Source organism: Peromyscus eremicus, chromosome 1 (genome assembly GCF_949786415.1).
Source record: "Peromyscus eremicus chromosome 1, PerEre_H2_v1, whole genome shotgun sequence".
NCBI classification, from domain to species: Eukaryota; Metazoa; Chordata; class Mammalia; order Rodentia; family Cricetidae; genus Peromyscus; species Peromyscus eremicus.
In genome coordinates, this window is record NC_081416.1 from 69,766,337 (window position 1) to 69,781,799 (window position 15,463).

The window sequence follows — 15,463 nt, forward strand, 5'->3', positions numbered from 1 at the left end:
CACAGTTAGCATCCAATAAATAAGATTTTGAAGCCAGGTGTGGCAGTACACTTGAGAAGGAAAATCATAAACTCAAGGCTAGCCTGGTCTATATAGCAAGATCTTCTCTCAAGCAATAAACAACACACATGTGCGCGCGCGTGCGTGCATGCACACACATGCACACACACACACACACACACAAACCAAGAAAAAAGCTTTAAACAGATTTGGAGTATCCTTAATTATGCTTATAACATAATCAATTACAGGCCTAAATTCACTGGTTTCTAACAACTTTTTCTTTTTTTTTTTTTTTTTTTTTTTTGGTTTTTCGAGACAGGGTTTCTCTGTGTAGCTTTGCGCCTTTCCTGGGACTCACTTGGTAGTCCAGGCTGGCCTTGAACTCACAGAGATCCGCCTGGCTCTGCCTCCCGAGTGCTGGGATTAAAGGCGTGCGCCACCACCGCCCGGCCTCTAACAACTTTTTCAATGAGGATCCAAACTATAAAAACCACATATGGCTTACCTAAAAAGTTTCGAACAGGGTTGATGGTTATGAATTTCTGTAATCAGACAAAGGAAAAAAAACAAAAATCAGTTAATCATGTAAGGCACGGGCAATTATAAAACAGCTCAGGATTTTTTTCAAACCAAAATTTAGGATAACCAAGATCATTTTCTTCTTGTAAACAGGTGCCATGTGTATGCCATGAAGGCAGTTGACTGCTTCCCATTACAGCAAGAGACGCAGTCTTGGAACAAAGCAGACTGGAGAGTGAAGCCCTGCTTCCACTTGTCTCTGTGTGATGAGTGCACATCTGACAGTTCTTATTCAGGAAACAAAGCTATTGTACAACTTACTCAATCTTACCGATTTAAACAAAGCATCACAGGAAAACGTAGCCACTGACTGGAAGCATTTAATCAAACTGGATAAAAGCTGTGGGGACAGCTTTGGAAGAGAAGGGCCTCAACTTTCCTACCATTAATAACCCTCTAACGATGCCTGACAACTTGGGCCAGGTGTTTGGAATGCTGGATGTATATTAACTCTTTCAGAGCTGGTTGGTATTAAGGAAAACAGTCATTTATAAGACAGATCCTAACGGCTTCTAAAAAGATGCTGGGTTAAGCAGAATGAACAATTTCTTCAAACTCATCAGGGGGCCACAGGCTGGTTTTTTAGGAAAGCATGAGACTAATTGACTATTCAATTCTATTTACCACATTTTCCTACAGAGTGACTCATCACCTGCTGTTTAAAAAGACACAGCCTTGGGGTTTTAGGCAATAATTTTACCTCAATTAAAATAAAACCAGAGCCTTCAAGGACAGAGCTATTCTCACTAGTTAAGGCTCCCCGAATCCATGTCCAAATGCAGAACTGCCACTGAAAAGAAGAGTTCATTTGCCCCACTATGGTATCAATACACAATACAAAAAAGAAACCCTCATCTAGAAAATTCCCTTCTTTTGATGCTTACAGTGATACAATGCACTACCCTTACATTATTTCAGATACTGTTAGTCATTGCGATGACTATGGAACATGGTTAGCAAAAATATTACTTAGGATTTAGGAAAAAGAAAACTTACCTTTTACTTTAAAGGTAACACTATTTTGTTGATTGAAAGCACTAGAGCAAATTCTGAATTCTGAACAAGTAGTAGTCCTCAAGCTAAATTGTCCAGCATCGACCTTCTTAATTTACAAGTCAGAATAGAGCAGTGATTCTCAACCTTCCTAATGCAGTTCTTTATCTGTGGTGACCCTCAACCATAAAATTATTTTCATTGCTACTTAGTAACTATAATTTTACTACTGTTCTGAATAGGAATGTAAATATCTCATATGCAGGATATCTGCTATGTGACTCCTGTGAAAGGACTGTTGGGACTCCCAAAGGGGTCATGATCTACAGGTTGAGAACCACTGGATTAGAGGCCTACAGACATGCTCTAGGCATGTAGTTCATGGGGGGAAAGTCTGTCTAGTATATGTGGAGGCCCTGGATTTGATATCCAGTACTTAAATAATGCAATCTTTGCACTCACTTAACAGAATCTGGCAATTTAGATTTTTAAAAAAACATTTGTGTGTTTGCAACCATCATGGTACATGTGTAGAGGCCAGAGATCAATTTAGTCTTTCTTTCCACTACATGGGTTCAGGGGCTCAATCTCCAAATATTACGGTAGGAAGTGCTTTTACCTACTGGGCTATTTCCCTGGCCTTGCATCTATCAATTTAACCTTTATTTACTAGATGAATTCTGAAAACATAGGTGCAAATAACAAATAACTACACACATCAACACCTTATGAAGTGAAATTCTACTATTCAGAATTTTAATAGCATTTTGTGTCTGTGTGAGCACCTACATGTGCCATGCATGACACAGGTGTGGAGGTCAAAGGACAACTTTCAGGAGCTGGTTCTCGTTTTCTACCACGTGGATTCCAAAGATCAAACCAAGAGGTGGGGTGGGTGGTTTTTGGTTTTTCAGTGGATTATGGATATTTGTCATTGTTTAGAGTGGCTGGTTACAAGTTGTTATTAGTAATGGTCAGGAAAAAAGCTGAACAAAAGAGATTAGATTCAGGGTTCTTGTTTTGAAAAAAGAAAAAGGGTAGGATATAGATATGATAGGATAAAAAGGTAGATGATTGAATCTACTTTTAAATTAAAAAAGCAACTGCTAGTTTTAAATATTTTACACTGCCTTGGATTTTTATATATCGATACAAATTTGAGGTTATTTTTGTTAGAACATACTGTAAATACATTTCTACTCTTGTCCAAGGTATTGTACCTATACAGCTCATTTAACAATATAATGCAAATTTCTAGTCCTTGAAAGTTAATATTACAAACTATTTAGGATCATAAAGAAATGCAGGTTAGTAGTTAGTCACTTATTATAATCAAACTTGTAGTCATATTGGGTATGTTTTCAATGTCCAACAGATATATTTTAGGTAGACAGGTTGTGGGAGCCCAGCTGGGAGCCCAGCTCCCACATTTTACAACAGGGTACTCTTGAGGAGAGAGGGATAAGAAATATTAGAGGGATACAGGGGAGAGAAACAGAAACACAGGATAGCCTCGGAAGGGTTATCCTTATCCACTGGCCCCTTCTGTCTCTTCTAAGGGCTTTTTATAGGAATGCCAAGGGATGGAGCAAATGACCTCCCCCTAGCTCAGCCAAGACCCTTCGAATCACCTAGCAACCATGCACATGGTCAAGCAATCCTCTAACGCAGCTCTGCTGGGTAAAGCAAGCTCAGATCTCACTAGGAAACCTTTGTGGGCCTCCACAACAGGTGGTCTTCAAATACTTCAGAGATCTATAAAACATGATATGGCATTTAAGATATTTTAATAACATAGGTTCTTTTTTTTTTTTTTTTTTTTAAATAACAATGGGACATCTGCTCCTGGCAGCACCAATCTACTTTAGACAAGATGATGAGTATTGCTGGGCGGTGGTGGCACACACCTTTAATCCCAGCACTCGGGAGGCAGAGTCAGGCGGATCTCTGTGAGTTCGAGGCCAGCCTGGTCTCCAAAAGCGAGTTCCAGGAAAGACGCAAAACTACACAGAGAAACCCTGTCTTGAAAAATTAAAAAAAAAAAAAAAAAAAAAAAAAAGATGATGGGTATTGAAGAAACTCCATATGGAGTTTACTTTCATTATTATTATTATTATTATTATTATTATTATTATTATTAAGAGATTGTCTATTCATTTTACATATCACCAGATTCCCCTCTCCTCCCTCCTCCTGCCCCAAGTTTACTTTCTTTGTGGAAAAAGTTAGTCACTGGGAAGCTGGGTGGTGGTGCACACCTTTAATCCCAGCACTCAGGAGGCAGAGGCAGGGGATCTCTATGAGTCTGAGGCCTGCCTGGTCTACAGAGTGAGTTCCAGGACAGGCTCCAAAGCTACCCAGAGAAACCCTGTAAAACAAACAAACAAACAAACAAACAAAAACTAGCCACTGGGCAAGAAAGTGCTCTTGCCTCGACTGCTGACAATATGCTGTCCAAACTGGACAAGCAGGACACAAAAGAAAGTGACTGCGTAACTTTGCCAAGACAAGGTAATACAGCCTTTCAGAATATCCTGCTTCACAGAAAAGTCTGTCAGATATGCTAGGCCTGTAGGCCGAAGACGGATGCCCCAACATTACAGAGGAACCTTGGGTAACTGTCCAGGCAGCTAGCTGTTTCTGTCATTTCTCACGTTTTGGAAACCGCTTGCTTGCACTTCCTGCTTACTTAGGTAATATTATTTCCTTCTCAGGTCTCTGAGGGAGTTGAAGACTAGATAGTTATAGTTTTCCTTGTTAACAAATTCAGAAAAGAAACTCACTAAAGAGGTGTAAATTGTAAGCCAGGTGGTGGTGGCACACGCCTTTAATCCCAGCACTCAGGAGGCAGAGGCAGGTGGATCTGTGAGTTTGAGGTCAGCCTGGGCTACAGAGTGAGTTCCAGAACAGGCACCAAAGCTACACAGAGAAACCCTGTCTTGAAAAACAAACAAACAAAACAAAAACAAAAAACCAAAAAGAGGTATAAATGTACAGGGTTGGGAGACATCAAAAGATAGTTTGGGGATGGTAATGCAAATTAGGATAGAAGGTGAATAAGGTACAACAAAATGCACTCACTAAGATAGGATAGATATGGAGTATTTTCTCTGAATTTGTCAAATGTTTATGGACTAGACATTGCTGATACATTTACTGTCTGTATATATTGTATATAGTTATTATACTTATTGTATATAGTTTTTCTTATATTAGTTATAACCTGATATGGGATAATGCTCTTGTACACTGTAAAGATTTGCCACTCGAAATGGTTTAATAAAACACTGATTGGCCAGTAGCCAAGCAGGAAGTATAGGCAGGGCAACCAGACTAGGGGAATTCTGAGAAGGAGGGCGGAGTCAGGAGTTGCCAGCCAGACACAGAAGAAGAAAGATAAGAATGCCACACTGAGGAAAGGTACCAAGCCATGTGGCTAAACATAGGTAAGAATTATGGGTTAATTTAAGTGTAAGAGCTTGTTAGTAATAAGCCTGAGCTACCAGCCAAGCATTTATAAGTAATATTAAGCCTTCAAGTCAATTATTTGGGAAGCAGCCACTGGGTATTTGGGAACAGGCAGGTGGGAGAGAAACTACTTCTTCTTCTTCTTTTTTTTTTTTTTTTTTAAAGATTTATTTATTGATTACATATACAAAAGAGAGTGCCAGATCTCATTACAGATGGTTGTGAGCCACCATGTGGGTGCTGGGAATTGAACTCAGGACCTCTGGAAGAGCAGTCGGTGCTCTTAACCTCTAAGCTATCTCTCCAGCCCGGGAGAGAAACTTCTGCCTACAACTTTTTCTTTAGACAAAAAAAGGGGAACTATGGTGATATTTTGTTTGTGCTCTAACAAAGCCTGCTTGAAGATCAGAGGGTGGAGCTAGCCATTAGTTAACCATAGAGGTCTGGAGGTCTGTATAGAGAGGAGATAGGAAGTGACATAGCTGGGCTGCTCCTTTACTTCTCTGATCTTTCAGCATTTACTCTGATAATCTGACTCTGGGTTTTTATTATTAAGACCAATTAGAATTTACGCTACCGTCTTTACTCTTGCAGATGGATCACCTCTTCTCCCTCAGTTCCAACTCCACCTCCATCCTCACCCTTGCCCCCATTCTCTGTACTAGAAGGCCATTAGAACAGACTTTAAATCAATGACTTGGTCCCAGTGTGACAACTCATCTTCCACTCAGCTTCACTTTGAATCCTGTGTTTCAGTTATACAGAAACAGAGCAGATTCTCTGTATGCTTTATACAGCCTTTATTCAGTGCTCCCTTGTTGTATAATATTTTGTTTGTGTTCTGACAAATAAAGCTTGCCTGAAGATTAGAGGGCAGAGCTAGCCAATAGTTAACCATAGAGGCCAGGCAGTCATGGCACACATCTTTAATCCCAGCACTTGGGAGGAAGCAGCAGGAAGATCAGGAGTTCAAGGATACCCTGGGCTACATGAGATTGAGTCAGTTTAAAAGAGAAACAGCTGGGCAGTGGTGGTACACGCCTTTAATCCCAGCACTAAGGAGGTAAAGACAGGAATATAAGGTGGGTAGAGACAGGATCTCATGGCTCATTCAGTCTGAGGATTCATAGAGAGGGGCCCCTCATTCGGTCTGAGATGTCAGAGAGGTAAGAAGTCTCTAGTCGCTGGCTGCTCTACTTCTTTGATCTTTCAGTTTTCACACTTGATATCTAACTCCGGGTTTTTTTATTGTTAAGACTAATTAGGATTGCGCTTCACTCCCCAAAATGTGCAGCCCTCTAACCCTATGTTTTTTCCTTCATGATGTCATTACTGGTTTTCCACTATGAGTTTGTCCCTTGACTCAGACACTTATGGGGGTTTGTTTCTTTTTTACAGCTTTATCTTGTGCTGTGCAGTATTTCTCTATGTCTGTCATATCCTTCCCATCATTCTGGAAGACAGAAAGTTATCTGGGTATTCTTTTCTTTGCCTAGCTTTGGCCTCAATCATACCAAGTCTTCAACAGGGTTAGCAAGATGGTTCAGTGGGTAAGTGGTTGCTACGTAAGCCTGACAATCTAAGTATGATCCTTGGAACCCATGTAAAGGAGGAAGCAGAGAATCAACTCCACAAAGTTGACCTCTGCCTTGGCATCAAGCCCACACAATTTTATTCAAAGGGGCTAGAGAGAAGACTCAGTGGTTAAGAGCACTCTTGTAGAGGACCCTAGTTCATATCCCAGTACCCACATCAGACAGCTCACAGCTACTTTAACTCCAGCTCTTTGGGGAGCTGATGCAGGAACCTGCAATCACATGTATATACCCACCCACATAATTTAAAAAGAAAAAAAAGAGAGATAAAAAGAAAAAGAGATAGAGAGAAGTCCTTTAACACAGATGCTATATAAATAATCAAAGCATCCCTTGCTCTATTCTGCTTATGAAGACTGCCACTTGGTGATGGGTTTAAGGTATTCCTGAAAAGACTATGCTATTTATCAAAACTAAACTGATTGAAAGGGAGGGGATACATCCATAAGCTCTCCTTCCTCTTCTTCAGCAACCTTCCCCAAAGTGAATGTTGAGTGTACCCTGTGAACTCCTGTGTAGATCTAGCAAGTATCTTAAGAGCATGTGGAACTGTCTTTGCCAGATCCCTCTAGAAAAGACTAAAACAACACCTTCATTCATTGTAGCACAAAGTGAAATAAGCAATGGGGATAAACTGATCTACAGTCAGTCTTCAGGTTCACTGTGGTTTTGGGGATACTATCAAGTAGTCACATACCAATTCAGTAAAAGTCAGACTAATTACTGAGTAAGAAATAGCTTTAGAAAAGACCCATGTTTACAGTTGTGCACTCTGACATAACATTGTTGTGGAATAATCTTTTTGTACACTGTGAAGATGTGTCACTCTGATTGGTTTAATAAAAAGCTGAATGGCCAATAGCTAGGCAGGATTTTTGGGACAGAGAGGATGCTGGGATGAAAGGCAGAGTTGCCAGTGGCCACAGAGGGAACAGACATACAGGAGGAAAGGTAAAAGCCACACAAGTCACGTGGCAACATGTAGATGATTAGAAATGGGTTAATTTAAGTTATAAGAGCTAGCTAGAAACAAGCCTAAGCTATTGGCTGAGCTTTCATAATTAATAATAAAGGCTGGAGAGATGGCTCAGTAGTTAAGAGCATTGGCTGCTCTTCTAGAGGTCCTGAGTTCAATTCCCAGAAACCATATGGTGGCTCAGAACCATCTCTAGAGGGATCTGATGCCCTCTTCTGGCATAAAGGCATATATGCAGATCGAGAACTCATACATAAAATAAATAAATATTAAAAAAACATAATTAATAATAAGTCTCCGTTCATTATTGGGGAGCCAACAGTCCCGATGAAAAATCTGTCTACATAACATCTTATATAATTTATTTCTATTTTTAAAAAAGGATTTACTTTAGGAGCTTGAGTGCTTGCTCAGGAGTTAAGATCATGGCTGCACTTTCAGAGGGCCTGGGTTCAATTCCCAGCACCCACATGATGGCTCACAACCATCTACAACTCTAGTTCTAGGGGATCCAACACCCTCTTCTGGCCTCCACGGATACTAGGCACACATGTGGTAACAGACACATATTTAGGAAAGCCGCCCATATACATAAAAACTAAAAATAAATAAATAAAAACAAAATTTAAAAGATTTACTTTAGGCCAGGCATGGTGGTGCAGGCCTTTAATTCCAGTGTTCAGTAGGTAGAAGCAGTTGGATCTCTCTCGAGGCCAGCCTAGTCTACAAAGCGAGTTCTAGGACAGCCAAAGTTATACAGAGAAACCTTGTCTTTAAAAAAAAAAAAAAAAATTCACTGTTTCTATGTATATTATGTGTATCTGTGTGTATAAGCACCTTGAGTACAGGTGCCTCTGGAGGCCATAAGAGCCCATAGAGCTGGAGTTGCAGGCAGTTGCAAGCCACTTGACACAGGTGTTAGAAGAGAAACAAGTACTCTTAATCATTGAGCCATCTCTCTACTTCCTCATATCATTTATTATTTTTTATTCAATGTATTTATTTTTGCAGGGGGAGCGAGGCATGCTATAGCATGCATGTGCAGATCAGAAGACAATCTGTGGGAATCAATTCTCTCCTTCCACCATGTGGATCCTGTGGATTAAATTTGGATTATCTACTGAGCTATTTTACCAATCATCATATCATCTATTAGTGGATATAATTTTAGTTTCTGTGCATTCTCTCTGCCATTTGGGTGCCTGAAATTGAACCAAGGTCCTCTGGAAAAGCAGTCAGTGCTCTTAACTGCCTAGCCTTCTTTCCAGCCCCCTTGCATTCTTTTAACACTTTATTAATTTATTTAACCTTGAGACAAGGGCTCAAATAACCCAGGCTGGTTTCAAACTAGCCATGTAGCAAGGGCTCCTGAACCTCCTGCCTCCACCTCCAGAGTTAGGTTTGATTCTAGAGGACCTGGGTTTGATTCCAAAGGCCCACACAGTGGCTCACACTGTCTGTAACTCCAATTCCAAGGTACATAAAGCCCTGTTCTGGCTTCTAGGTCTTTAGGTTTCCAAGGGCACCAGGCACACACATGATTCACAGTCATACATGTAGGCAAAATACTCATACACATAAAATAAAGATTATAAAAAAGGGCTATTTTTAAGGACAATGACAGGCTTACCAATTACTTGCAGGAACTCTGTGTTGCTGATTTGTGAGTCACTGATACTAAATGTTTCCTCTTGTCTTACCTCTCCCAGCAAAAATCCTTCCTAAAATAACAGGAGAAAAATAACTGGTTAAACTTAAAGATAATTTTTAGTAAAATCAAAAGGAAACGAGGACTACTATTTTATATCAATTTTAATAATAATCCAAATAAGGCATGTGGCATGTAAAGTGCTGATTTATAAACCAGCGACGGGACCACAGCAAGCTGGTATATCTTTTAATTGGATTGTATGGAAGAAAATGTAAACTAACAAGCATTCCCTGCTTTTAGGTGAGTTTATTACTTAAATCCTAGTCAGTCCCATAACATGCTAGACAATCTCAGGAAGAGAAATATGCCACAGTTGCTTTCTTGAAACTTCATATAACTTCTTTATTGCTTTAAAAAAAAAACCCACTAATGATGACAGAATAAAGACAATGACAGGACAGGGCTGGCATGAGAAATCAGGATTTCAGACAACACACTTTGCTCCCGTCTAGTAAACACAGAAGCTTATTTACACCTGTGGAGAACATCCATCAACATAGTCAACAGGAATTCCTTTGCATATTACCAGTTTGAGACTTGCTGCCATGCTCAGTACAAACATGGCTGGTAAGGATACACCCTAAAAGTCAAAATAACCCTCCTGCAGAGACCATGAACTGAACCACTGTCTTATAATCTCTCTCCTGGATAACCCAGGGATTACTCCTTCCCTTTGCTCAAATGGCACCTCATCTGAGAGGCTTTGCCTGACTAACATGTGCGAAATCACATCTGCCAGACACTCTGTCCTGTATAGCCCACCTTCACTGTCTTCTCATAATATCAATGCCCACCCTGGCTAAAATGTAAGTTCAGGAGCAGGCATCTCTGTTTGTTCACTGTTAGACTGCAACATGTACGTGGTACCCAACCTCCCTTAGTATTCACCAAATACTGGTTGCATAAATTTTGTTCCAACAAGGTTCTACATAATCCTTCACTCTATGCTGATTCATCAAACCAGCCACAGAAGGTCCCCAGTTTAAAAACATTTCCAATGGCAAATGCACATCTGTGGGTGAAGGCAGCAAAACAGATGCTTTGGGCCCTCACTTTTGTATTTGACTTGGGAGTGTCTGCTGGATGTGAAGAGGACTTGCTGGGAAATGTGAGGCCCTGAGTTCAACCTACAGCACTGTCAGCAACCCCAAAAGAGACGGAGTATCCCAAACTTCCCAAATACCACACTCAGGGCATTCTTTAAATGCTGTGGAACAATCTTTGTACACAGTAAAAATGTATTGTTCTCATTGTCAATAAAAAGCTGATTGGCTGATGGCTAGGCAGGATTTTTGGGGCAGAGAGAATGCTGGGAAGGAGGGTGGAGTCAGAGGAGTCACCAGCCAGACAGAAAGGAAGCAGGATATGCAGGAGAGGAAAAAGCCACGAGCCTCGGGGCAGCACATAGATTAATAGAAATGGGTGAATTTAAGTTGTAAGAGTTAGTAATAAGCCTGAGCTATCAGCCAAGCATTTATAATTAGTAAGTCTCTGAGTGGTTATTTGGAAAGCTCTGGTGGAACAGAACTGATCCGTGGTCCCAACAAAAAACTATGCCTACATTTAAATCTGACTAATGTACAGATTTCATTTACAAAAACAAATCTTGGGCTAGGGATGAGTGTGTCTCAGTAGTAGAATACCAAGGTCCAATCCCCACACTGCAGAGAAAGAAAAAGACAGAAGAATCTCCTCATACTCAAACAGATGTTTATGACTACTAGTTTGAGAAACACCAACTAACTGGTTATGGTGGTCCAAGCCAGCAGGATATATTGAAGAGGCTGATGTAGGAGGATCATGAGAAACACTAAATAAACTTGTCTTATCAATTCAGAGTTCTCATTACAAGGCACAAACAACTATGCCTGGCTGCAAACAAGTTTTTAGTATATCTTAAATGTTACATAAAATTATTTATCTGAAATCCAAATTTAACTGTGTTCTGTATTTCCCTATTAACCACAATAATTCTCCAGCATGAGAAACAATGATAAAACTCACATGAAGCTGGGCATGGTAGCACACATCATTAATTCCAGCACTGGCGAGGCAAAAGCAGGTGGATCTCTGAATTCTAGGCTAGACTGGTCTACATAGGAAGTTCTAGGACAGCCAAGGCCACAGAGACAGAGACCCTGTCTCAAATGAAAAAACAAAAACAAACAAAAAACTCACATGACATTAAAACATTCTAAAGTTAACTAGGAAAGTTTATTCATCACTGGTCTGGATTATCTGAGTAACTATTACATCAGCATTTCTCAACCTGTGGGTCATGACCCTTTTGGGTCAAATGACCCTTTCACAGGGGTTTCATATCAGATATTTACATTATGATTCATAATGGCAGCAAAATTACAGTTATGAAGTAGCAACAAAATAATTTTATGGTTGGGGGATCACCACAACATGGGAAACTGTATTAAAGGGTTGCAGCATTAGGAAGGTTGAGAACCACTGCATTCAATTATAGCAGGAAGAGGCAAACCACAGGCCCAACTCTGTTAATGCATGGCCTGCAAGCTAAGTATGGTTTCTACATGTTCAAATGGTTGCAAAAATTAAAATAGATGTTCCATGAACTGATAAAATCATTAGCTACTCAAATTTCAGTGCTATAAATAAGCTCTTATTAGAACACAGTCACCTCATTTGTTCATGGTCTGCACTTCGTCTCTCCTTACAACAACAGAACTGAACAGTTGCTAAAGAGACCATATGGCTCCAAAACTTTTTAAAAAAGATTTATTTATTATGTATACAGTGTTCTGTATACATAATACACCAACTGTATGCCAGAAGAGGGCGCCAGATCTCATTACAGATGGTTGTGAGCTATCATGTGGTTGCTGGGAATTGAACTCAGGACCTCAGGAAGAACAGCCAGTGCTCTTAACCATTGAGCCATATCTCTCCAGCCCCCAAAACTTTCTAAATATAGAGAAAGTAGTATCTTTCATTATCTGGTCCTTTTCAGAAAATGTCTGCTTTCTTCCAAGAGTAAAAAACCCGGGGCTGGAGAGATGGCTCAGAGGTTAAGAGCACTGACTGCTCTTTCAGAGGTCCTGAGTTCAATTCCCAGCACCCACATGGTGGCTCACTACCATCTATAATGAGATCTGGCACCCTCTCCTGTATACATAATAAATAAATAAATCTTTAAAAAAAAAAAACCCACCTAACAAAAACCTACCATCAGGCATAAGAAACTCTTTTTAAAGAGTTGTTGGTCAAAGCTGTCTAAGAGACTCCCAAGACATACAGTCTATTGCTATTGCTCTTGGTTGCCCCCAAGAGGTGGAAGAAATTCCTATTGCTGAAGACACACCTTGCACTTCAGAAACTGAGTCCAGAGGCTCCTGAGCTGGAACAGACCTGAATACCCCCACCCCCCACAGACTAGATTTCATGGTACCAGAAGCCACCATGCAAGCTTCCAAAGGAAGGAGGCAACGAACAGCTGTGACACTTATGAAGCACATCAATAACCAGAGTGTCACAATAACCCTAAGGGTGCAGCAGTGGCACACATAACTTGGCAGTAACCAACAGCTCTCTAATTGGACTTACTTAGGATCTATTCAATAAAAGGAAAACCATGCCTGGTACCAGACACCTAACAACTACTCAAAGCTAGTGAAGTCATGGATCTTGCAGAACCTACAACCACTTTACTACACCAGCATAACCCTAACAACAACCTAAATATTTGTCCTTATATTCATAGATAAGTGTGGTCCTCACCCCCTCATCAAGGAAACATCTCTTTGCAACAGATGGAAACCATTACCAAAAAACACAACCAATCATGGAGCCTAGTCCCAATGGATACATCTACAAAACACTCCCACACCTAAGGCTCAGGGAACACTGTGGAAGACGGGGCAAAAAGACTGTAAGAGCCAGAGGATCATGGAGTTTGCTGTGGGATTGTTAGAAGCTGTGCCCATAAAGTCTCACACACATGACTAGCTAAACTTGAGCTGAACAAGGATGACACCAATAGACCGGCCAAAGTGGAAGGGCGAAAGCCAAGAAGGCCTCAGCCCTACACAAAGAACTACAGATCACTAAGGAATGCTCAGAGTGGGAGAAACAGTCTTCCCTAGGAAAGAGCACACCAATTGGTTATCCAAAACAAACGTCAGCCTTAAAAACATACATATGAGTAACATTATACAGATAGAGCAGGTTATATTTAGGAATATATATGTACACATATATAAATAGGAGCATGTAATAATGATTAATGAAAAAAGAGACCATTGGGGGGGTTGGAGGGAAGAAGAGAGAGAAATGGTGTACTTATATTATAATCTCAAAACCAAAGGAAAAAAATTTTTTTAAATGTTTGCTAACCTTACCTCTATAGAATAATTTTGGCTTTAGACTAATTTTCTTAGACCAAACAAATGTGTCTTACCAAAGTAAATTCTTGGTTCTTTAACTTTAAAAATGACATTACTTTTAAGTATTCCACATCCATAAATGTAAGATTAATAGAAACGAGTATAATTGTATAAAACACAATGCAAACTATTTACTTTTATAAAATTTTTAGCCTCATGCCAAGCATGAAATAAATAGTAAGAAGACCATTATTAAACGGCTAACAATCTAGAGCTGAGTATAATGGCACACCCCTGAAATTCCAGCACATAGCAGGTGGAGAAAGGATCAGGAGTTCAAGGCCAGCCTTGATTATATGACATTATCTCAAAACAGCGAAAAAGACAACAAAGAATGAATAACAATAGAAACAACAGGACCACATCAATTGAAGCTTCTTATCTTTACAATAATCTTGCCTTATACATGGACTATGATAGTCCTAGGTATTCCATAAAACTGAGTAAAGCAGCACCCCTGAATTCATAACTGTAGTCTATGGACACTAGGAGTATCACAACCACTTACATTATTAAGTGGCAGGCTGCAATACCAAAAGCTGTCTCTGAAAACAAACAAACAAAAAAACAAAAACAAAACTATGCTGAATATATTCCTATCAGTAATCTCTACCATCCACCCTGTAGAGATGAAAAGAACAGTAAATTCATTCCGCTCAATTTACTAATGGAATCACCTCTCGGAATCAGTACTTATTAATGGAAGTGAAGATTGCTGACATCAAAACAAATCCAAACCTCCTCCAGCTACCGTTGTTTTGTAATGACAATCACAAAAGCCCACTCTCTTACTTTATGAATTTGAATCGTTCACCAATAACATCACTAAAAAAAAAAAAAAATCCCCTAAATGGTGGGCAAATTAATTACGTCCTGTAAAAGCATCTATATCACAAAGAATTTTCAGTCAGAGGTCAGTGTAAAATAGAAACTATGCTCCTATGGACTCCACGATCTGCGCACTTAGGATCGCTCCTATATGGGCCTGTCACTTCCCTATAAGACTAGTTCTGTGGACTATTATGTTCGCTGAGGAACTAAACATGCAACTTCGAGGAAGTGCAAACAGACTCTCCACCTAACGCGCCTGTTCACATTCTCCATTTTCCACCGGGGTAAAAAAAAAAAAACAACAACACACAACCAAGTCTGATAAGTATGAACAGTGACAGCCACGACAACCCGTGAGGCCGGCAGACAGGGCTTGGGTCTCCTAGACTACAAGCCTGATCTCTCTCTACTCCTTCCCGACCCAGGGCGCTCCTCAAGTCTGTAAGCCCGACTCTCGGCGAACAGCAGGCACCCAGTTTTGCTAGGCAACTCCTGACACTGGCGGGGCCGGGCACTTTAGGTCCGCTGGACTGAGAACAGCTGTGCCAGGACCCGCCCGAGGCCGAGAGGGCCAAGTGAAGGAAGGGCCCGCGAAGTGCAGGAGCTGGAGGGGGGCGGGAGCCGCCTGGGTCACCAGCTCCTCGGCTTGGCCCCGGTATCGAGGGCCGAGCTTCCAGCAGTCCCCCCTTGGCCGCAGGCGCCGGCCCGAGGAGGAGGCCGGAGGCCCCAGCGGCCACGGCAGGGGGCCCGGCACCTACGTGGTCGGCGTTGCTGTTGGCGCTGTGGAAACACACAGCGCTGAAGGTGTAGCCCGAAATGGAAGCCGCCATGATGGAAATCTCCACCTCCCCCATCATGCCCTGCGGAGGGCGCAGAGTCTTCTGGACGTCCCGCC

At 40.9% G+C, this 15,463-nt stretch overlaps 1 protein-coding gene across 1 annotated transcript in view; it reads right to left on the minus strand.

The window, feature by feature from the left end:
* Abraxas2 (abraxas 2, BRISC complex subunit) overlaps window positions 1–15,463 on the minus strand; it is a 34,440-nt gene extending 18,977 nt beyond the window's left edge. The window contains exons 1-3 of the mRNA XM_059265360.1: window positions 15,327–15,463; window positions 9,245–9,335; window positions 509–545 (exon numbers count right to left, since the gene is read on the minus strand). Of these exons, the coding sequence (XP_059121343.1) occupies window positions 509–545; window positions 9,245–9,335; window positions 15,327–15,425 (227 nt within the window). The 5' untranslated portion in view covers window positions 15,426–15,463. The remainder of the gene's footprint in view (window positions 1–508; window positions 546–9,244; window positions 9,336–15,326) is intronic.